Genomic DNA, 22,759 nt, shown 5'->3' on the forward strand with positions numbered 1-22,759 from the left:
GTGGATTCTTCTGAATCAACCACTGTGGCAGGTAGTGTTCTGAGCAGATTGATATGGCTGAGCCCACCACATCTGTGGTTGCAATATCAGGCCCCCGACCATGTAGAAATCTGTCTCTCTAAATTAGCAGGTGTTGGGTATGGATGGGCTAATCTGCTTTCTCCCTCCTTCAAAGTTATAAAATATCAAGTTCTTTATCTCCCAAATGTGTGAAATTTAATAAATTCCTATATCTGTTAAAGAAGAAGGGCCTCTCAGCGAAAAGAGGTGGCAACCCAAATGAATCATGAACATGGTTGAATACATGGGGATTCAAACACAGACTTTTCAGGTCAAGTAACTCATATCCCTGGGCCTAGATGGACAATTTCAATCAGTTTTAGTTCACCCCCATTGAAAAAACAAACAAACTCAAGGGTTGGGGGTGGGGTTGTCCCAAGTATGGTGAATTTTGCAAATTTTGGTAAATTCTAATCAAACTGAATGAAATTTTCACTGATCTCTAGCATTGTGGCATCTAAGTTATAGAACTGCCACAGATTCCATTTTAAAGCCGGTCCATTGATGCACTTCCTTACATCAAGACCATAAAGGACTTACAAAGCAATACTACCTGTCCATCATGACCAGAGGTACTTAGCTCTGTCCCAGACACATACAGGAGAGATCATCATATCTGTAGTTCCGACATCAGTCTGTAGATCATATAGAAAGGTGTCTCTGTATGACAGCTGGTGTTGGGTATGGTGTTGTCAATTTTGCTTTCTCCCTCATTCAAAGTTCTTAAATTTCAAGTTTTTTCTCTCCTGAATATGAATAAATTTGTAAATTTTGGTGAGTTGCAAATAAAAAGAATTGAAATTAAGTTCTCTCCCATTTGCACCAGCCAAATTCAATAAATACACTGCCATATACTCACTGAAGATGAGGAGCCTGTTAGCGCTACTAATTAAGCATTTTCCACGGTTGATTCAAACCCAGACCGTAACAAGCTAAACACTGTCAGTTTGGGTTACTACCACATTTGATTTTTAAAAAAACAAATCCCAAACAGGTTATGTTTGTCTTGAATTATAGGGCCACTGTAGTGGACCCATGTTAAGAGTGAGCCAGCTGAATCACATTCCACCGGTATAATCAGAAATGTGGGTGGGGGGAGTAGGATCTATGGCTGATACTGAGAAAATGGCTCAACAGGGTCATATGAAACTTGGCTGTGTAGGAAAGATGCTGATGAGGATGCTCCTTTCTGATTTTGAGGTAGTAAAGGCAAGAAATTCCTTTTTTGTAGCAGTTTAAATCTGATGGGTGCCTGAGAGCACTTTCACAGGTATTGTGTGTTGTTTTTGTGCCACAAAACTTACATAGGGTTCGTTGTTGTTCAGTCGTTCAGTCGTGTCCGACTCTTTGTGACCCCATGGACCATAGCACGCCAGGCCTTCCTGTCCTGCGCTCTCTCCCGGAGCGTGCTCAAGTTCATATTCATTGCATCAGTGATGCTATCTAGCCATCTCATCCTCTGCCGTCCCCTTCTCCTTTTGCCTTCAGTCTTTCCCAGCATCAGGGTCTTTTCCAGGGAGTTTTCTCTTCGCATTAGGTGGCCAAAATATTGGAGCTTCAGCTTCAGTATCTGTCTGTCCTTCCAATGAGCACTCAGGGTTGATTTCCTTTAGGATGGACTGATTTGACCTCCTTGCAGTCCAGGGGACTCGTAAGAGTCTTCTCCAGCACCACAGTTTGAAAGCATCAATTCTTCGGCGCTCAGCCTTCCTTATAGTCCAGCTCTCACAGCCATACATTACTACTGGGAAAACCATAGCTTTGATTAGACAGACCTTTGTCGGCAAGGTGATGTCTCTGCTTCTTACTATGCTGTCTAGGTTGGCCATAGCTTTCCTCCCCAGGAGCAAGCGTCTTTTAATTTCATGGCTACAGTCACCGTCTGCGGTGATCTTGGAGCCCAAGAAAATAAAATCTGTCACTGCTTCCATTTCTTCCCCTTCTATATGCCAGGAAGTGATGGGGCCAGATGCCATGATCTTCGTTTTTTTAATGTTGAGTTTCAAACCAGCTTTTGCACTCTCCTCTTTCACCCACAACAAGAGGCTCTTGAGATCCTCTTCGCTTTCTGCCATTAGGGTGGTATCGTCTGCATATCGGAGGTTGTTGATATTTCTCCCGGCAATCTTAATTCCGACCTCTGATTCATCCAACCCGGCATTTCTCATGATGTACTCTGCATATAAGTTAAATAAGCAGGGTGACAATATGCAGCCTTGTCGTACTCCTTTCCCAATTTTGAACCAATCGGTTGTTCCATGTCTGGTTTTTACTGTTGCTTCTTGACCCTCGTACAGGTTTCTCAGGAGACAGGTAAGGTGGTCTGGTACTCCCATCACTTTAAGAATTTGCCACATTTTGTTGTGATCCACACAATCAAAGGCTTTAGCGTAGTCAATGAAGCAGAAATAGACGTTTTTCTGGAATTCTCTTGCTTTCTCCATGATGCAGCGAATGTTGGCGATTTGATCTCTAGTTCCTCTGCCTCTTCGAAACCCAGCTTGTACTTCCGGTAGTTCTCGGTTCGCATACTGCTGAAGCCTAGCTTGTAGGATTTTGAGCATCACCTTGCTGGCATGTGAAATGAGCGCAATTGTGCAGTAGTTTGAACACTCTTTGGCTTTGCCCTTCTTTGGAATTGGAATGTAAACTGACCTTTTCCAGTCTTGTGGCCACTGTTGAGTATTCCAGATTTGTTGGCATATTGAATGCAGCACTTTAACAGCATCATCTTTTAGGATTTTAAATAGCTCGGCTGGAATACTGTCATCTCCGCTAGCTTTGTTGTTAGTCATGCTTCCTAAGGCCCACTTGACTTCACTCTCTAGGATGTCCGGCTCAAGTTCAGTGACCGCACTATCATGGCTATCAGGGACATTCAGATCTTTCCTGTATAGTTCTTCTGTGTATTCTTGCCACCTCTTCTTAATCTCATCTGCTTCTGTTAGGTCCCTGCCTTCTTTGTTCTTTATCATGCCCGTCTTTGCACAAAACGTTCCCTTGAGATCTCCAATTTTCTTGAAGAGATATCTAGTCTTTCCCATTCTGTTGTTTTCCTCGATTTCTTTGCATTGTTCATTTAAGAAGGCCTTCTTGTCTCTCCTTGCTATTCTCTGGAACTCTGCATTCAGTTGGGTATATCTTCCCCTTTCTCCCTTGCTTTTCGCTTCCCTTCTTTCGTGAGCTACTTGTAAAGCCTCATCAGACAGCCACTTGGCTTTCTTGCATTTCTTTTTCTTTGGGATGGATTTCGTTGCCGCCTCCTGAACAATGTTACGGACCTCCGTCCATAGTTCCTCAGGCACTCTGTCTATCAGGTCTAATCCCTGAAATCTATTCCTCACCTCCACTGTATATTCATCAGGGATATGATTTAGGTCATACCTGAACGGTTTAGTGGTTTTCCCGACGTTCTTCAATTTAAACCGAAATTTTGCAAGAAGCAGCTCATGATCTGAGCCACAGTCAGCTCCAGGTCTTGTTTTGACTGACTGTATGGAGCTTCTCCATCTTTGGCTGCAAAGGACATAATCAATCTGATTTCGATATTGACCATCTGGTGACGTCCATGTGTAGAGTCGCCTCTTGTGCTGTTGGAAAAGAGTGTTTGCTATGATCAGCATGTTTTCTTGGCAAAACTCTATTAGCTTTTGTCCTGCTTCATTTTGTACACCAAGGCCATGCCTGCCTGTTATCCCGGTGATTTCTTGACTTCCTACTTTAGCATTCCAATCCCCTATGATGAAGAGGACATCTTTTTTTGGTCTTAGTTCTAGAAGGTGTTGTAGGTCTTTATAGAACCGATCAACCTCAGCTTCTTCGGCCCCAGTCGTTGGGGCATAGACTTGAATTACTGTGATGTTGAATGGTTTGCCTTGGATTCGTACTGAGATCATTCTATCATTTTTAAGATTGTACCCCAGTACTGCTTTTCCCACCCTTTTGTTGACTATGAGTGCTACTCCATTTCTTCTAAGGGATTCTTGCCCACAATAGTAGATATGATGGTCACCTGAATTAAATTCGCCCATGCCTGTCCATTTTAGTTCGTGATTCCCAAGATGTCGATGTTCAATCTTGCCATCTCCTGTTTGACCACCTCCAGCTTACCTTGATTCATTGATCTGACATTCCAGGTTCCTAAACAATATTGTTCTTTACAGCATCGGATTTTCTTTTCACCACCAGACACATCCACAGCTGAGTGTCCTTTTGGGTTTGGCCCAGCCGCTTCACTCTTTCTGGCGCTACTTGGAAATACCCTCTGCTCTTCCCCAGTAGCATATTGGACACCTTCCGACCTGAAGGGCTCATCTTCCGGCGTCATATCTTTTAGCCTTGTGATACGTTCCATGGGGTTTTCTTGGCAAGAATACTGGAGTGGGTTGCCATTTCCTTCTCCAGTGGACCACATTTTGTCAGAACTCTCTGCCATGACCTGTCCGTCTTGGGTGGCCCTGCACGGCATAGCTTATGGCTTCACTGAGTTACGCAAGCCCCTTCACCACAACAAGGCAGTGATCCATGAAGGGGACATAGGGTTCACTTTGTCTCTATTTTTACAGCATCTTTTGGAAAACAGTTTGCTATCTTAGATAAGGGAGAAGGTGTAGTATGTGCTGTGTCCCAGAAGATGCGTAATGCATTAGTAGGTTTGTTTTTGTTTTTTAAGTGTGTGTTTTTACCCCATTTTAGCATATGGAATTTCATAAGGTCATATTCATAGGAGGGGAGGGGAAATTGAATGGAGTGTGAGTGCAGCCTTCTGGTAGAATCTCAACCTTGTTTTGATCCTGATGAGCCATTGTAGGGAGGTTTTGCTTTTTGTTTTTCCTAACGAGACTGTGAGAAGAGAAAGGGAGACAGAGGTTGGGGAAAGAGGTTCTGAGGTAACCGTAGAGATGGAAAGACAGACAGGTAAGATGTCCTGAGGAAGCCAAGGAAAGATTAAGCACAAGAGTAGTAGCAGCAGCATTCTGCCCTTCCCCCAGTTACCAATCAGTGGATGCCTGAAAACCATCAATAACTGGGGGGTACAATTATTTTTGAATGCTGGACTGCACAGCTAGAGGCAGATTTTATTTTACAAAATAACCTAACTTAAGGGAACATATCACTATCGGACTTCTCTCCATTTTATTTTACTGTTTAAATGATTAATTTGGATGTTTATTTTGCATCCTCCCCATTTTCCCTTCCCAGTTCCATAAAATATTTTCCTTCTTTTATAAGTAGCATGCTGTTTTTTCCCCACCTGCTTTTAGGGAACAGGGGTCTTGTTGGGCTGGAGACACTGCATACTATTTTGGGGTCAGAATCTTTCTGGCCCAGTGCCAGAGGTGCTTCCAAATGTAACCCCACTTTCCCTAGCAGCAACCATTCTGGGTGGTGGAAACCATGGGACCTGGAATCATACATACAGTTGTGGATGAGGGTGACATGACAACCCCTATTCCCTGGAAGCAAGTGGGGGAAATAATCACTGAGCGACTTATAAAACAAGAACTAGGATTTATTAAACAGAAAAGGGAATGTGTGGGAACACACAAAACAAACAGCCAAATGAATAAATGAGTTAAAGTAAGTCTCTAGACAATAAAACTGTCAGGCCAGGATGATTGTTCAGATGAAGAACCTGAGATGGCAGAGTCTACAGACCATGAGAGCCACCCTAATGCTAGTGCTAGCCTATCCCAGGCCCCTCCAGCATCTGCGAGGAAGACACACCAGTCCTATCATCAGGAGAATACTCTGGGGAACCCTCAGATAGGATCCTTTCTCTTGGAACTCTCCTTTTTGCCTCGTGACCATTGCCTGTTTATTGACTACTTCTGCTTTGAACTTCTTTCTTGCTGGACTGATACCTCTGTGCTTGACCATTGGGTTTGGCCCTTATTTGCCCTACCACTGAGTCTGACCCAGCATAAACAGAACAAAAATAGAGGGAAGAGAGTTCAGTAGTTAGGTTATTTTGTAAAACCTGTGCATAGCTGTGCAGTCCAAGACTCAGATGTTGCTAGGTGTTAATTATTAATTGTTGGCTATGGAGCCACTGCTGTCTGGTAACTGGGAGAAGGGGAGAAGGCTAATGCTGGTCTCATTCCTGGCTTTTGCCTGGCCTCCCCAGGACCTCTTGTCCCAATCTCTGTTTCTTTTTCTCTCCTCAGAATCAATTTTGGGGTTTAAAATAGAGCCTTTCAAATAATACTGACTTCTTGAAGATGAATCTGATCGATGTCTACTGTCCTAAATGGTCCAGGCATCTAGTATTGCAGGCATTGTCATTTCAAAATGTAATAAAATTCATTAAACAAAAAACCTTTCCTTTAACTTGTTGTGTTAAGGGGTTTCCATGTTCATCCAGCCTTCAAATTGCTGAGAAAACATGGCTGTTAAGGGCCACACACTCAACCGATGTGTTATTTAGTCAATATATGTATGATGCAGTATCCTATGCTGTGGTTAAACCTAGATAAGTTCCATTGAAATCAAGTGGACCTACATTCATTGTGACTTAATTGTCCCATTGAATTTAATGACTCTGTTCCAAGCATGACTGAGAAAAACCCTAAAAACTGAAGCTATTATGCAACAGAAGCTACCATTCCACAGGTACCTGTCTAGCAATGTGATCCACATAGAATGATAGAGTTGGAAGGGACCTTGAAGATCATCTGATCCAACCCCTGCCAGCATTTTAAAGCACCTTTCCTTTTTGCCAGTTGAGGCTACCTTACTATACCCACTGATTCAGGAGCAAGCCACATTAAATTCAATGGGTCTTACTTCTGAATAGAGATGTATAGGATTGTACTAGGAGAGAGAGAATGAGCAGAACAAGGCCTAATATTGTACTGTTGTTGTTCAGTTGTTAAGTCATGTCCGACTCTTCGTGACCCCATGGACCATAGCACGCCAGGCCTTCCTGTCCTGCGCTCTCTCCCAGAGCATGCTCAAGTTCATATTCATTGCATCGGTGATGCTATCTAGCCATCTCATCCTCTGCTGTCCCCTTCTCCTTTTGCCTTCAGCCTTTCCCAGCATCAGGGTCTTTTCCAGAGAGTTTTCTCTTCACATTAGGTGGCCAAAATATTTGAGCTTCAGCTTCAGTATCTGTCCTTCCAATGAGCAGTCAGGGTTGATTTCCTTTAGGATGGACTGATTTGACCTCCTTGCAGTCCAGGGGACTCGTAAGAGTCTTCTCCAGCACCACAGTTCGAAAGCATCAATTCTTCGGTGCTCAGCCTTCCTTATAGTCCAGCTCTCACAGCCATACATTACTACTGGGAAAACCATAGCTTTGATTAGACGGACCTTTGTCGGCAAGGTGATGTCTCCGCTTCTTACTATGCTGTCTAGGTTTGCCATAGCTTTCCTCCCAAGGAGCAAGCGTCTTTTAATTTTATGGCTACAGTCACCGTCTGCGGTGATCTTGGAGCCCAAGAAAATAAAATCTGTCACAGCTTCCATTTCTTCCCCTTCTATATGCCAGGAAGTGATGGGGCCAGATGCCATGATCTTAGTTTTTTTAATGTTGAGTTTCAAACCAGCTTTTGCACTCTCCACTTTCACCCTCAACAAGAGGCTCTTGAGATCCTCTTCGCTTTCTGCCATTAGGGTGGTATTGTCTGCATATCGGAGGTTGTTGATATTTCTCCCAGCAATCTTAATTCCGACCTGTGATTCATCCAGCCCGGCGTTTCTCATGATGTACTCTGCATATAAGTTAAATAAGCAGGGTGACAATATGCAGCCTTGTCATACTCTTTTCCCAATTTTGAACCAATCGTTTGTTCCATGTCTGGTTTTTACTGTTGCTTCTTGACCCTCGTACAGGTTTCTCAGGAGACAGGTAAGGTGGTCTGGTACTCCCATCACTTTAAGAATTTGCCACAGTTTGTTGTGATCCACACAATCAAAGGCTTTAGCATAGTCAATGAAGCAGAAATAGATGTTTTTCTGGAATTCTCTTGCTTTCTCCATGATCCAGTGAATGTTGGCAATTTGATCTCTAGTTCGTCTGCCTCTTCGAAACCCCGCTTGTACTTCCGGTAGTTCTCGGTTCATATACCGCTGAAGCCTAGCTTGTAGGATTTTGAGCATCACCTTGCTGACCTGTGAAATGAGCGCAATTGTGCGGTAGTTTGAACACTCTTTGGCGTTGCCCTTCTTTGGAACTGGAATGTAAACTGACCTTTTCCAGTCTTGTGGCCACTGTTGAGTCTTCCAAATTTGTTGTCATATTGAGTGCAGCACTTTAACAGCATCATCTTTGAGGATTTTAAATAGTTCAGCTGGAATACTGTCATCTCCGCTAGCTTTGTTGTTAGTCATGCTTCCTAAGGCCCACTTGACTTCACTCTCGAGGATGTCCGGCTCAAGTTCAGTGACCTCACTATCATGGCTATCAGGGACATTAAGATCTTCCCTGTATAGTTCTTCTGTGTATTCATTCCACCTCTTCTTAATCTCATCTGCTTCTGTTAGCTCCCTGCCTTCTTTGTTCTTTATCATGCCCGTCTTTGCACAAAACATTCCCCTGAGATCTCTGATTTTCTTGAAAGGATCTCTAGTCTTTCCCATTCTATTGTTTTCCTCAATTTCTTTGCATTGTTCATTTAAGAAGGCCTTCTTGTCTCTCCTTGCTATTCTCTGGAACTCTGCATTCAGTTGGGTATATCTTCCCCTTTCTCCCTTGCTTTTCGCTTCCCTTCTTTCATGAGCTACTTGTAAAGCCTCATCAGACAGCCACTTGGCTTTCTTGCATTTCTTTTTCTTTGGGATGGATTTCGTTGCTGCCTCCTGAACAATGTTACGGACCTCCGTCCATAGTTCCTCAGGCACTCTGTCTATCAGGTCTAATCCCTGAAATCTATTCCTCACCTCCACTGTATATTCATCAGGGATATGATTTAGATCATACCTGAATGGTTTAGTGGTTTTCCCTATGGGGGAAAACCACTTCCCTCATGGAGAAAGCAAGAAGCAGCTCATACTCTGAGCCACAGTCAGCTCCAGGTCTTGTTTTTACTGACTGTATAGAGCTTCTCCATCTTTGGCTGCAAAGTACATAATCAATCTGATTTCGATATTGACCATCTGGTGATGTCCATGTGTAGAGTCGCCTCTTGTGCTGTTGGAAAAGAGTGTTTGCTATGATCAGCATGTTCTCTTGGCAAAACTCTATTAGCCTTTGTCCTGCTTCATTTTGTACACCAAGGCCATGGTTGCCTGTTTTCCTGGTGATTTCTTGACTTCCTACTTTAGCATTCCAATCCCCTATGATGAAAAGGACATCTTTTTTTGGTACTGGTTCTAGAAGGTGTTGTAGGTCTTCATAGAACCAATCAACCTCAGCTTCTTTGGCCTCAGTGGTTGGGGAATTACTGTGATGTTGAATGGTTTGCCTTGGATTCATACTGAGATCATTCTATCATTTTTGAGATTGTACCCCAGTACTGCTTTTCCCACCCTTTTATTGACTATGAGTGCTACTCCATTTCTTCTCAGGGATTCTTGCCCACAGTAGTAGATATAATGGTCACCTGAATTAAATTCGCCCATGCTTGTCCATTTTAGTTCACTGATTCCCAAAATGTCGATGTTCAATCTTGCCATCTCATGTTTGACCACCTCCAGCTTACCTTGATTCATTGACCTACATTCCGGTTTCCTAAACGATATTGTTCTTTACAGCATCGTATTTTCTTTTCACCACCAGACACATCCACAGCTGAGTGTCCTTTCAGCTTTGGCCCAGCCGCTTCACTCTTTCTGGCACTACTTGGAAATACCCTCTGCTCTTCCCCAGTAGTATATTGGACACCTTCCGACCTGAGGGGCTCATCTTCCGGCGTCATATCTTTTAGCCTTGTGATACGTTCCATTAGGTTTTCTTGGCAAGAATACTGGAGGGGTTGCCATTTACTTCTCCAGTGGCCCACATTTTGTCAGAACTCTCTGCCATGACCTGTCCATCTTGGGTGGTCCTGCACGGCATAGCTTATGGCTTCCCTGAGTTACGCAAGCCCCTTCACCACAACAAGGCAGTGATCCATGAAGGGGAATATTGCACTACCGCCAGCGCAATATCATTCATGGAGGTAGCACTGTGGTTTTTGTTAATAGTTTGCAAAATTACAATAATAAACAAAAAAGTGGGGACCATAAAAGAGAGGGAGGGAAAGAAGGAAGAAAAGGAACAGCATATAAAACATAAACATACACAGTAACCATTGACATCACCTTTGATAAAAAGAAAATGAAGGATTTAACACTTCCATTTCAAATATGTACAAATATGCCTCAATGAGGCATTCTCCTCACTGCCAGCCAGTGTCTGGCAGAGCTAGCTTGCTTCTCCTTAACAAGCCTCTGTGGCATCCAATATATGCAAACTATCTTTTGTTGTTGTTGTTGTTGTTGAATCAGCATCAATTTTAAATCTACAGAAATAATACATATGGAAGCAAGGACAACTTTCCATTGATTAGACTATACGGAGCATTCCAACTCCCTGTCTCATTCCTCTCTGACATTTTGAACTTCTAATTTACTATATTTCAAAAGATTTTTATAAACAGCTTTTGTAGGCTTAGCTTTCTGATAAGAGCTAATTAATTCCTCCTACCATGTAGGAAGCGCTAAAGCACTCATTTCTGATGGTCCTTATATCGACTCCCCAAAATGCTACAGCTGAATATACTGCCAACTAGCACTAGATGGTAAGTGATATCTAATCCTCAGTACTAAACATAGTGAACACTCATTATCCAATCCTGTTAAGAGATGTAAAGTATAAATTCCACTATCACCCCAGTTCCTCTACATAAAAGGCTGTCTCTCTATTTTCAAGATTGGATTCTCCCCAGAAGTTAATTTAGCATGAGAATTTAGCAAACTGCACCTCATGAACCATTGTATGCCAAGCCTCTCTCATGACTAAAACTTTTAGTGGAGCCATTTCTTTCTTTTTAAGATACCTAGATTCAAATGCCATTCAGCAAGAAAGTGATGCCAAATAAATTGACTCAAAAACAACCCATCAAGGAGTATTAAAAGAAAAAAAAGTTGTTTTCTAATCATTGGTACAAGTTAAGAGAAAAAAAAGAGAAAAAAAAAACATATGCCTCGTGATATAAACAAAGATCTGGAAAATGAAATCCTCCCTCCTTGATTGACAACTGCATCCTCTTCAGTGAAAAACAGGGAGGAGAGCCCCCCACCTACCCCACCCAATACATTCCAAAATGCTGTATAAAGTTTTTGAAAATATATCTGGGGAATGTATAAACGAATATTAAATAGTACATAAACTACCTGTGGCAAGATATTCATCTTATGTACATTAACCTTACCCCAAGTACTTAAGTGTTGCCCATCTTTCCAAGTCAAGAGATATTTCCACCAGTAACACACTTATAATCAGTTTAACCATTCATGTAATATCTCTAGGCACCAATATAACAAGATACTTTATCACTTCTGGACACCAATGGAATTGTCATTTAGTAACTACTTTGGGTGTCTCGATACTACCTACAGACATTAATTCCGTTTTTGACCAATTAATATTATAACCTGAAAGTGTACCAAAGGTATTGTGAAGAAATGCCCTATATATAACTATTGTTGTTATGTCGTATTACTTTGTGTGGCCTCTGTGAGGCAATATGTTACTGAGGCCTTGTTTTGTTACTACTGTCAAAGGCCTGTATAGTAGTTGCTTAGTTCCGAAGGTGGGGAGAGAAACAATCACTTTGAGTATTATTAAGTGGGGTAAATTCAATTCTGATTGACTGGGGTGTCTAGCTAGGTAAAAAAAAGAGCAGGTAGGAAAGGACAGTTAAGGTATGACAGTTCAGAGATGCTGTGGTAGTCTGGGAGGGAGAAGGTCTGGAGTCATTTAAAAGGACTAGGAGAAAGCTGGTGAGAAAGCGAGTAGCTAAGGCCTGGATGTTAAGCTATTCCTTCTCTAAGAGATGGCTGGTGAAGATCATGTGTAGGGAGCAGGTGGCTATGTTATGCCAGGCTGCCCTAAGAAGATCTTACTCGAAGATGGTTATATAAGCAGGCAGTAAAAACCCAGATAAACTGTCCAAGCAGATAGAAAAACAACAGGAGTAGCTTTGGTGTCAGATGAAGACAGTACTCAGAGGCTGGACCTTGTTATAAGTGGCTGGGGTGGAGGTTTAGGGACTTTGGCCTCAGATGAAAGAAGACAGTAAGATGCTTGTAATAGCGACTGCGTCTCTTGAGTCCTTAAGAACTGTCTTAAAAAAAAAACACAAATAAATATTAGTAATCCCTTTTGTAAAATATCCCTTTAATAAATGACTTGTTTGATATTTCACCTTGTCTCTAGTGCTGGATCCCATCTCAGTCTAAGCCTCTTATACCAACTGCTAGGAGGTTTTAAAGTATTCTAAGAGAATGGCAGCGGAAAAGGGTCAATTTGTGGAACTGTGAGTCATAGTGGCAAAGAGTTCCTTAGGCCCTGAAAAATAAGCAGATCTATATATACAAAAATGTTTTGTCTGCATATCTTCAATGGACTCGAAACATCTGATTGTTATAAAACTTTCAGGATTTGTTGTACCTCTATCTGGGATGATTTTAGGCATAGCAGAAATTTTGCCCACCATCAGATACTCAACCTACAAAATTGCAAGGGCAAAACCATACCTCTTCTTAAAAATCTGCAGGTACACCACGGCGGGTATATAGGTGTCCAAATTTAGTTGCAGGATTATTCTGTTTGGGGTTGAAATGGATGCGAGGGCGCATCATCCCATTAAGAACGGCGGTAATGTAGGAGGAACTGAAATTATCAGATAGCTGCTGCAGGGGGCAGGGGAAAGGAGCAAGTTGTCCAGGTGATGGAAGAAGAATGGCAGCAGTTGATGGGGTGGGGGGGGGAGAAGGAAGAGAAGAAGGGAGTCATGGGTGACAGAGGGGGAAGCTCAAGACAGTCTTCAGGACACTGAGAAGAAAACACATTAATTATAATTATTTTAAATGTGTCTGTGACGTTGAAGCTTGAAGTACCATATTCAGTCACTACATGGAAGACTTTCTTAACCAGGAGATAGTTCTGCAGGTCAGACAGTTTGAAGCCAGGAGGAAGTTGTCTGAAGGAAAGACTTATTTGGCTGCCCCCTCCCCTCTTCTGCTGGGCAGCCCCTCAGGGAAATGAAGTGGACAGACCCCTCCCTCAAAGGGCTATGGGGGTCACCATGGCAGGGGCTGTGCCTAGGGGCCAGGCCAGGCATAATGTGTCCAACCCTGGCAGCTGCGTAAGTCTGCTTGAAGGCTCCACTATATCAAACTAAGGGCTGACCCAGCCCTTGTGAAGCCATGTCTGTGTGCTAGTTTGCTATAACTGTGAAATCCCATAGGTGGGATTGCCCAGTGAAGGAGCAGTTTCCCCATAGGAAGCTATAGTGCTGGGAAGAGGAAATCCCCCATAGCTGTCAATTAATTTTATTAATTTCTGTACAGAAGACTCTAACCTACTGATGAATAGCAACAAATCATTTGTGGATGACACCATTGTATATTCAACCAGCTCATGAACAAAACCAAAAATGTCTCTACTCTGCCTAATTGCACATTCCATGGGTTCCAAGTGCAAATGAAATATCAAGGGAAACAGAGGACAGCTGTGTTTTTTGCCATACTGTTGTTTGTTTGTTTGTTTTTTAAATGAAAGATTTCCATTTGTCATCACTCATGACATAGGACAGCAATATAAAAATCAAATCTATCTTAAAAATTCCTGTGGAAATCCACTTTTTCAAGGTTTCAGGACAACAAGTGTAACCAAAAGCCTGTATGGAGAGATAGAGGATGAATAAAGATGCTATACCTGTGGCTTACCCTGCACAGAGCAGAGGGTCAGACTAGATGACCTTCAATGTACCTTCCATGTCTGTCATTCTATGAGGATGATACTGTTTGCCAGTTGGGTACTTGTAACATGGAAAGGTGGCTCCAGTGGCATAGAATCCATGTGTCCACATATCTGAAACTTAGGTCCACCACTTTGCCACTGACAGTCATCCAACTCCAAGGTAATGGTGAAGCTGGAACTAACCACAGCATGGGATACCATACTATATGAATATTACCTAAGCATGTCTGTTAAGGGTAGGGATGTTGCGGAAGTCTGGAAAGGGGTGGTGTCTGGTGGACATCTTCCCATTTGGACCCCTGGACACCAGTCTGTAGACCCCCATGCTTGTCTGACTCAGTGTGGGCTGAGTCGGGCAACCTCAGGGATGCCCATTTACCAGTGAGCTGCCATTTTGTGGGAAACCATGGGTAAGTGTTTTATGTAAATGGCCCCTTTGTGCAAAATGACAGCCATAAATAGCACCATTTACTCAATATTGTAGGCATAAATGGTCTAATTTCCTCAAAATGGTCTTCCACAAAATGGTGGCTCATGGGTAAGCAGGACACTGCACACCACTCACTGGGCACCCATGGACTGTCCAGCAGCTTGCACCGTGCATCGAGCAGGGTCAGGCGGCTGGCAGGGGTCCAGCAAGAGGCATGCAAGGCAATGGTGGGTGAGTTCGTCTATCCCCGGTTAAGGGTGTGGCCCTGAACACAATCATTTCCCAGTTTTTTGGAGCTTGAGTAAACATGGAATGCTCTTAACATAAGAAGTTAAACTGAAAGGTTTTTGTTTGTTGAGTACTTTGCAAATGTTGGCAAATTCTTAATAAAATTGAACTGAAATGAAATTCACATCCATCCATAGTGCTGGGGCATCTAAGTGCCAGATCTGTCATTGGCTCCATTTTAAATCCAGTCAGTTTGTACACCAGCTCACGTTAAGACCATAGAGGACTTACCAAGCAATACTGTATACACAGTACCTTGGGACTGGTGATATGCCACTGCTACACCAGCAGAATGGCTGCCTTAAGCAATGGATTGGACCTAGACTTATCATGCTTCAAGTAGAGTCACTGAAGTTAATAAGACAATTAAGTCATGACTAACTTTAGTCCCTGTTGCTTACAACGGATCTAATTTAGGTTTGACTAAATCTGGATCCAACCAAACGTGTGCTTAGCTCAGGAGGGGAAAACCACATAAAACAGGCAGAAAAACAATAGAGCACTCCCCTCCCCAGCATCTCTCAAAATACTACTAATGGCCACTACAGGCTATGCTGATGCTTACATGCCATCCAAGAACACATGGAGGGGACCCAATGAACTCATGATGTTAGGGGCATGCCTCCATCATGAGTTGGAGGCATGCCCTCCATCATACCTCCCTGCATCACCATATATTAGATATATACAAAATTTGAGATGACTCTACAGTGTCTCCATTCCATTAGCCACAGTGTCAAAGCCCATAATGACTCTGCTATTACTGGTCTTAAGGCATTCCTGTAGCCAGGGGTTTGAGGTGTTGTTGTTTTTTCTTTATATAATGGGCTTTTTTGCAAAGTTGTGCGTGAGGGAGTGATGCCAGGTTTTAACCTGGAGAAACCTCCTATAATTGTATTAGCCCCATAGCCAGAAATAATAAATTATGGCTTCTTTGCCCCAATTCATGTCCTCATCTTGTTGCTCAACTTCCTCTTCTGACTATTCTGGGGCAATCACAGTGGTGTGCATGTGTGTGTGTGTGCATATGTGTGTGCATGTCTGTGCATGGAGACTCAGGAGCAGAATGGTAGGTCCCTGCACTAGCATTGAACCAGGTCTGTTAAAAAGAGAGGGCAGTTGTCCAAATTATTTATGGCAGTTCTAGTGAGTGGGCTTCGTATTGGGCAGGACCTTGTTTTTTTCCTCCTCCTCCTTCCTCTTTGGGCTTCATGTTCATTACACTAAAGGCCTCTGCAGAGGGCCTTGTCTTCATTTTATCTCTTGTGTATCTTATTGCTTGCATTTCTTCTGTAAAGCACCATGTCCATAGACAAGGTTATGTTGTCATTGAGGCTGCCTTTGTATTATACAATACAGCTTTATAAGGGCCTGTTTACTACATCAGCACTATTACTACTATGAGTATTAACCTGAAGACACCTAATCAGCGAGAGGATCAAGGCCCTGGGATTATCACCACATTGTTTACTTGAATCTTTTTGTATGTCTTTATACAATCTTCTTATCTTCCTTCCGATTTAGCTCCACCACTTTCTGAGAAGTGTCTCATTCAACAACAGTGCTGGGGAAGAGATTTCCTTTGATGAAAATGGGGAGTTAGTAGCTGGATTCGATATAGTTAACTGGGTCACATTCCCAAACCAGTCCTTCCTTAGAGTCAAAGTTGGAGGGATTGACCCCTGGGCTTCTCCAGATAATGTCTTCAGTATTCATGAGGAATCCGTCGCATGGCCTAGCAGTTTTAATCAGGTAGGAACTGTGCATATGCATCTCCATTCATTTCACTAATGTTCAGAGAGGTTTCACTATTTAAGCAGTTCCATCCCTTCCACACTCAGGGCCAATAGGGATATTATTTCCTAAGCATTCTAGCCACATTAATGGTAGGGGAGCAGTATTGCCTCAAGTCATGCTGCGTATGGAAGATATGAATACCCCCTTCCTATGTGCTGCATTTCCTGTAAGGATGACTCCTTCATGTGCATGCAATTAGGGTTTTTTTAAAAAAAAATGTAGTTGGTCCTCTGTATTCTCTCAATTGGGGCCGCGGTGGCTTAGTGGTTAAGATGCTGAACTGCAGACCGGAAGATCAGCAGGACAGCAGTTCGAGACCCGAGTGTCGCGTGACAGAGTGAGCTCCCGTCTTCAGTCCCAGCTCCTGCCAACCTAGCAGTTTGAAAGCAAGAAATTGCAAGTAGATAAATAGGCACCGCTTTGGCGGGAAAGGTAACAGCGTTCCGTGCACCTCGGTGTTCAGTCATGCCGGCCACATGACCACGGACCACAGCGCTGGCTCTTCGGCTTAGAAATGGAGATGAGCACCACACCCTAGAGTCAGACACGACTGGTTGGGGACACCTTTACCTTTATTCTCTCAATTAGGTAACCTCATTTAAACCATGATTTTCAAACAAAGGCTGCAGTCCTGAACACACTTATCTGGAAGTAAGTCCCACTCAACCTAATGGGACTTATTTGTAAGTAGACATCTGTGGGATTGTGCTGCAATTTTTCATCAGTGACTGAATTATGTTAACAGTGTTTTTGCCTTTGAGTCAACATTCTTAAGTCTACATTCATTCATTCATTCATTCATTCATTGCATTTATATCCTGCCTTTTTTCCTCCTTAAGGAACCCAAGGTGGCATACATAGTCCTCATCCCCCTCTCCATTTTATCCTCACAACAACAACCCTGTGAGGTGGGTTGGGCTGAGAGTCTGTGACTGGCCCAAAGTCACCCAGTGAGCTTCCATGGCCGAGTGGGGACTAGAGCCCAGATCTCCCAGCTCCCAGTCCAAAACTCTAGCCACTACACCACACTGGCTCTCAATCCTAAACTTACTAAGTCTACAATCCTAAACTTACTAAGAATTAAGCATGAGTGAATATAGTGGGATGCATTTCCAAGTAAACATGCATAGGAGTGCACAGAATGTCTATCCTCACAGTATAATAAATTAAAAAACTGAATGTGTTTAGCAAACAATATAGCAGGAATGAATATTAAATTGTAAAACATTTGTTTTTATAGAAACCACATAATGAAGAAAAGGCATGCTATATGACCATTTAACATCAAATGATGACATTGAATGTCAAGTAGCTATGGCAAAGTATAGTTAAATGTGTTTCAATTAAGAAGACATTTAAAAAAGTTTTGAGGGTGTATACTTAGTTCAGGCAGACCTCAGCTATCTCCCAGAAAATGAGCAGCAGCTTTTCTCTTCCATGCCAAAAGACCTAATTGCCCATTGCCTTTTGGGGGGAAGAATGACACCCTGACCTCTGTGACCAGCTAGAGATAAGGTCCACTAGCAGTGCAGTCCTAAGGGGTTGCTGCTCTTTAAACAGAGAGCTCTGATCTTGGAGCCACCCATCTATCTCAGGGTGAGCAACATACAACCCCCACCAAAACCTGAAATTTGGGGGGACCCCTCAAAAAGTATACATATTTGTTGCAAACAAAATGGCATCCAGAGCTGCTACAGGGTGCCCAAAGGGTTAACATTAACTTGAAAATGGCCCCTGGACTTCTCTGAGCTGCCCACCCATGCTCTCTCATGTGCTCTGCTGCCAGAGCCAGGTAGAGTGGGAGGAACAGCAATGGTTTTTATAGCCACCCGTTCCTTTCTTTTGCTATTTAGAGTAGACAGGCCTCATTCACTCCCCTGGGGGCAAGCCTGTATCCAGGTCTCTCTATCCCCTCTTTTTCCCCAAGGTCCTATCCATGGCCCCTGGAAGTGGTGGGAATCCCCCCCACTCAGATTTCCTCTCCCAAGGTCAAGCTGGCTCTATAGTGTCAGGAGGTGAAATCTGCTATGTCCTATGATCCCTGGGAGTCCTGGGATGCTCCTCCAGTGATTATAGGATTGCTTTGGAGGTAGCTTGCACTATTAATCTGTCTCCAATCTGGGTTAGAGATCATTTGAATGAAAGGCAGGTATACAGTTGTTGTAAATACACATGTCCTTCTTGTTTGGGCAAAGGTCTGTAGCAGTGGTGGAGGTTCCAAAAGCCCATTGCACACCAGCTCCTCTTTGGAAATGATGCCATTATACTATGTGATGCCAGCTATCCACAGATTTCTAAAGTGTAGATATTTCAGGAAAATGCAAACACCCAAAATATGATGTATTAAAATGTTAAAATACTGTCCTTATTTATGAACAGGTTCAACCTCTTTCTTTATGTAATCCCTATTGCAATGAAGGTTTTAGCAGGAAAAAGAAGGAAGGGAAGCCATTTTGCTGCTATGATTGCCTTCCATGTCCAGAAGGGAAGATTTCCAGTCAGAAGGGTAAGAGAGTTTCATTGAGTCATTCAATGAGTTTTCCAAAACACGTTAGCTGCAGTCCAGCATGTTCTCATGAAGGTCCAGAGATACTCACTTTCTTCATGTTGAAAACATGGTTCACAATTCAGAGGAAGTAGTGGCTGCTGATTATACATTGCAGACCAAACTGTGATATGTGCACAAACAGGTATAGCACCTCCTTTGGAAGAAAGAAGTATTGTGCTATATCTAATAACTCATAGTTTGTAATATCCAAGAATGGTGATAGTTTTGTACACCCTTTCCTCACTGATTTCTCAAGACCATGGTTTCTGTGCAACTATCCTTGAGTATGGCTTCTTATGAATACAGCCAAGTGAGATGGTTGTAAACTTGTATTTCACTTTTCAGCTCTCTCTTTCGGAGCTGCGTGACATGGAGGCTTGATTAATGTAATGCACCATAAACAGGGCTGCCATATGTAGAAACCCAGGTTTTCTTTTTCAGACATGGATGACTGTTCTCAATGTCCAGAAGATCATTATCCAAACCATGACCGGGATTTATGCATTCCAAAGGATATAACTTTCTTGTCTTATGAAGAACCTTTGGGGATCATTTTGGCCAGTTCTGCTCTTTCTTTTTCTTTTATCACAGCTTTGGTGGTTGGAATCTTTGTTAAGCATCAGGAAACTCCCATAGTCAAAGCCAACAACAGGAACCTCACCTATGTTCTCCTTGTCTCCCTACTGCTATCCTTCCTTTGTGTTTTGATATTTATTGGGCGACCTGAGAAGTTGATGTGTCTTCTTCGACAACCAGCTTTTGGCATCATCTTCTCAGTGGCAGTTTCTTGTGTCTTGGCCAAAACCATCATAGTGGTTCTTGCTTTCATGGCCACCAAGCCAGGGTCTGGGATGAGGAAATGGGTGGGAAAAAGAATGGCCAGTTCCATTGTTTTTTCCTGCTCCTTCTTTCAAGCCACTATTTGTACTGCATGGCTTGCAACCTCTTCCCCGTTCCCAGATCTTGACATGCACTCAATGACTAAAGAAATTGTACTGGAATGTAATGAAGGGTCAGTCACCATGTTCTACTGTGTCCTGGGCTTTATGGGTTTCCTGGCCTTTGTCAGCTTCTCTGTGGCTTTCCTAGCCAGAACATTACCTGATAGTTTTAATGAAGCCAAGTTTATTACCTTCAGCATGTTGGTCTTCTGCAGTGTTTGGGTGTGCTTTGTTCCAACCTACCTGAGCACAAAAGGCAAATATACGGTGGCTGTGGAGATGTTCTCCATCTTGGCCTCTAGTGCTGGGTTATTGGGTTGTATCTTTTTCCCCAAATGCTTTATCATTGTGGTGAGGCCTGAGATGAACAATAGGCAGCAGATAATGAAAAGGAAGTATTAAATTTCTGAAAGACTGCCTTCAACCACCCAAACCTTACAGTGATGTCTAGAGACTTGTCTTGCCTGAAGAAGACCATGTGGTGACTGGGGAGAGAGCCTTCTGGTTCATGGTGTTCCCATTGTAGAATGTCATCCCCAAGAAAGATCTTTTGGTACTGGCAAATACTTTCTCATTTGCCTGTGATTTCACATGTGAATGAGCTATGGGTTATGTTTATTCATTCTACTCAATCTTACAATTTTTTTTGTAACTTCTGTCTTCTGAGGTTTCTAGTTTGATCTATTTTTCTTATAATACTGTTTTTTAATTATTCTTGGGAGCCACCTTGGCTTTGTGGAAATGTGCGGTTGTAGGGAAAATTAGAATATAACTAAATGATTTATTTTTTGTAAACTACTATTTAAGATTTTTGACAAGTTTTCATTTCCTGTCTAGTAACATTTGGCACAGGCTAGGAGAAATGACTGCCTTGAAACTGACATGTGCTGATTTCCACACACAGAGTCAACAGTTTAAAATAAAATAGAATGCTGCTATTAGGAAAAAAAGTAACATGCATAGACATCTTTCATACTTAATACAGAAATAGAAAGAAAATGGAGGCCAAACTGTTAGTTTCTTGTTGAGCTCAGCACTGGTTTTCCTCTCTCTATCCTGAATGGCATCCTAACTTCCTCTCTGCCAACCACCACTCAAGCTGTTATCCATTTCACTGCTGATGGTGGCATAGGGTAGCAGTGGTAGGGATGTACGAATCCCTTACCTTGTTCTGGTCCAGGGCTTCCGCGGTGGGGGGGATGCGATCCGTCCCTCCCCCAGGAATCCTCCCTGGCTGGCTCTGCTCCATGGCGAGTCTGCGGAGCCGCTGGCCGGGGCCACCCACAGCCGGACCTCCATCCGCTGCCGGGCTGCGGCCACAAATAGCGGCTGCTTTAGCCGTAGTAGGCTACATATATATATTTACATAGCCTATCATGAAAAGACCAGCGATGCAAATGGCACAGCAGACGCTATTTGCATAGGGATGTCAGAGAATTCCGCCACGGACTCCAGTAAGGCAGGATTCTTTAGAATCCGGCCTCCCAGAATCCATGGCGGAAGAGCCTCCCCCACCCCGCGGAATCCCCCTAGGACGGAACGTACGTGGTGGCAGATCCTGCGGCTCCGGCAGCTCTGGCGGTGGTGGCAGCAGATGCGGCGGCAGATGAGGCGGTGGATGCGGTGCCGGCTCTGGCTGGTCTCCCAGCTGCTGCCAGGCTGCTGCAGCTGCAAATGGCAGCCATTGTAGCGGCCGCCATTTGCGTCCTTGCAGTAAGCCGTGATAGGCTATGTAAATACTTACTTAGCCTATCACGGCTTACTGCAAGGATGCAAATGGTGGCCGCTACGACGGCTTCCATTTGCAGCCACAGCAGCCTGGCAGCAGCCGGAACTTCGTCTGCGGCTGGCCCTGGCCGGCAGCTCCATGGAGCCGCTGCAGAGCAGAGCTGGCCAGGGAGGATTCCAGGGGGAGGGACAGAGCACCTCCCCCCCCCACGGATTGACCGGCACATAGGGATGGCGGAGAATTCCGCCACGGATTTCAGTGAGATGCACTGGCATTCGGCCCCCCAAAACCCGTGGCGGAATGGCCTCCCACCCCCCACCACCTTGCGGAATCCCCTCGGAACAAAAGTTACCTGGTGCTCCGGTGGCAGCGGCGGCTGGTCTTTTGACTGGCTGCTGCGGCCACCATTTGTGTCCTGCGAAGCTGCCGTGATAGTAAATACTTACGTAGCCTATGACGGCAAAGAGCAGGGATGCAAATGGCGGCCGCTACGCCATTTGCACTGCTGCTCTTTCTGTGATAGGCTATGTAAGTATTTACGTAGTCTATCATGGTAAAGGCAGCCACGCAAATGGCGTAGCCTACATAGCCTATCATGGAAAAAGCAGCGGCGGAAACAGCGTAGCGGCCACCGTTTGCGTCCCTGTTCTTTGCCGTCATAGGCTATGTAAATACTTATGTAGCCTATCACAGCAGCCTCGCAGGACACCGGCTGGCTCTGGAGCACCAACAATATGGCCACCATTGCCATATCGCTGGCGGAGGGGGACTGTCTCTGGACGCAAATGGCATCCAGTATGCCATTTGCAGCTGGAAAGGTCCTAGATTAAGGTAAATGCAGCTGTAAATGCCTGCATTTAGCTTTAACAAAGACCTTTGTGGCCGCAAATGGCATACTAGATGCCATTTGCATCCCTGCTTTTTCATGCAATAGGCTACGCAAATATTTTCACACGATAGGCTATGTAAATACATAGCCTATCGCATGAAAAAGCAGGGACGCAAATGGTGTCCACTACACCATTTGCGGCCATAAAGGTCTTAGTTTAAGCTA

At 43.7% G+C, this 22,759-nt stretch overlaps 1 protein-coding gene across 1 annotated transcript; it reads left to right on the forward strand.

Moving 5' to 3' along the window:
* Window positions 1-19,469: 19,469 nt before the first annotated feature.
* On the forward strand, window positions 19,470-20,378 carry LOC146342515 (vomeronasal type-2 receptor 26-like). Its single transcript, XM_084808576.1, has one exon. The coding sequence runs from the start codon at window positions 19,479-19,481 to the stop codon at window positions 20,376-20,378; it is 900 nt and encodes a 299-aa protein (XP_084664702.1). The 5' UTR covers window positions 19,470-19,478.
* The last annotated feature ends 2,381 nt before the right edge of the window (window positions 20,379-22,759 follow it).

This window comes from Heloderma suspectum, chromosome 6 (assembly GCF_057233095.1).
Source record: "Heloderma suspectum isolate Gila_16-S chromosome 6, 16-S_ref, whole genome shotgun sequence".
Taxonomy (NCBI): domain Eukaryota; kingdom Metazoa; phylum Chordata; class Lepidosauria; order Squamata; family Helodermatidae; genus Heloderma; species Heloderma suspectum.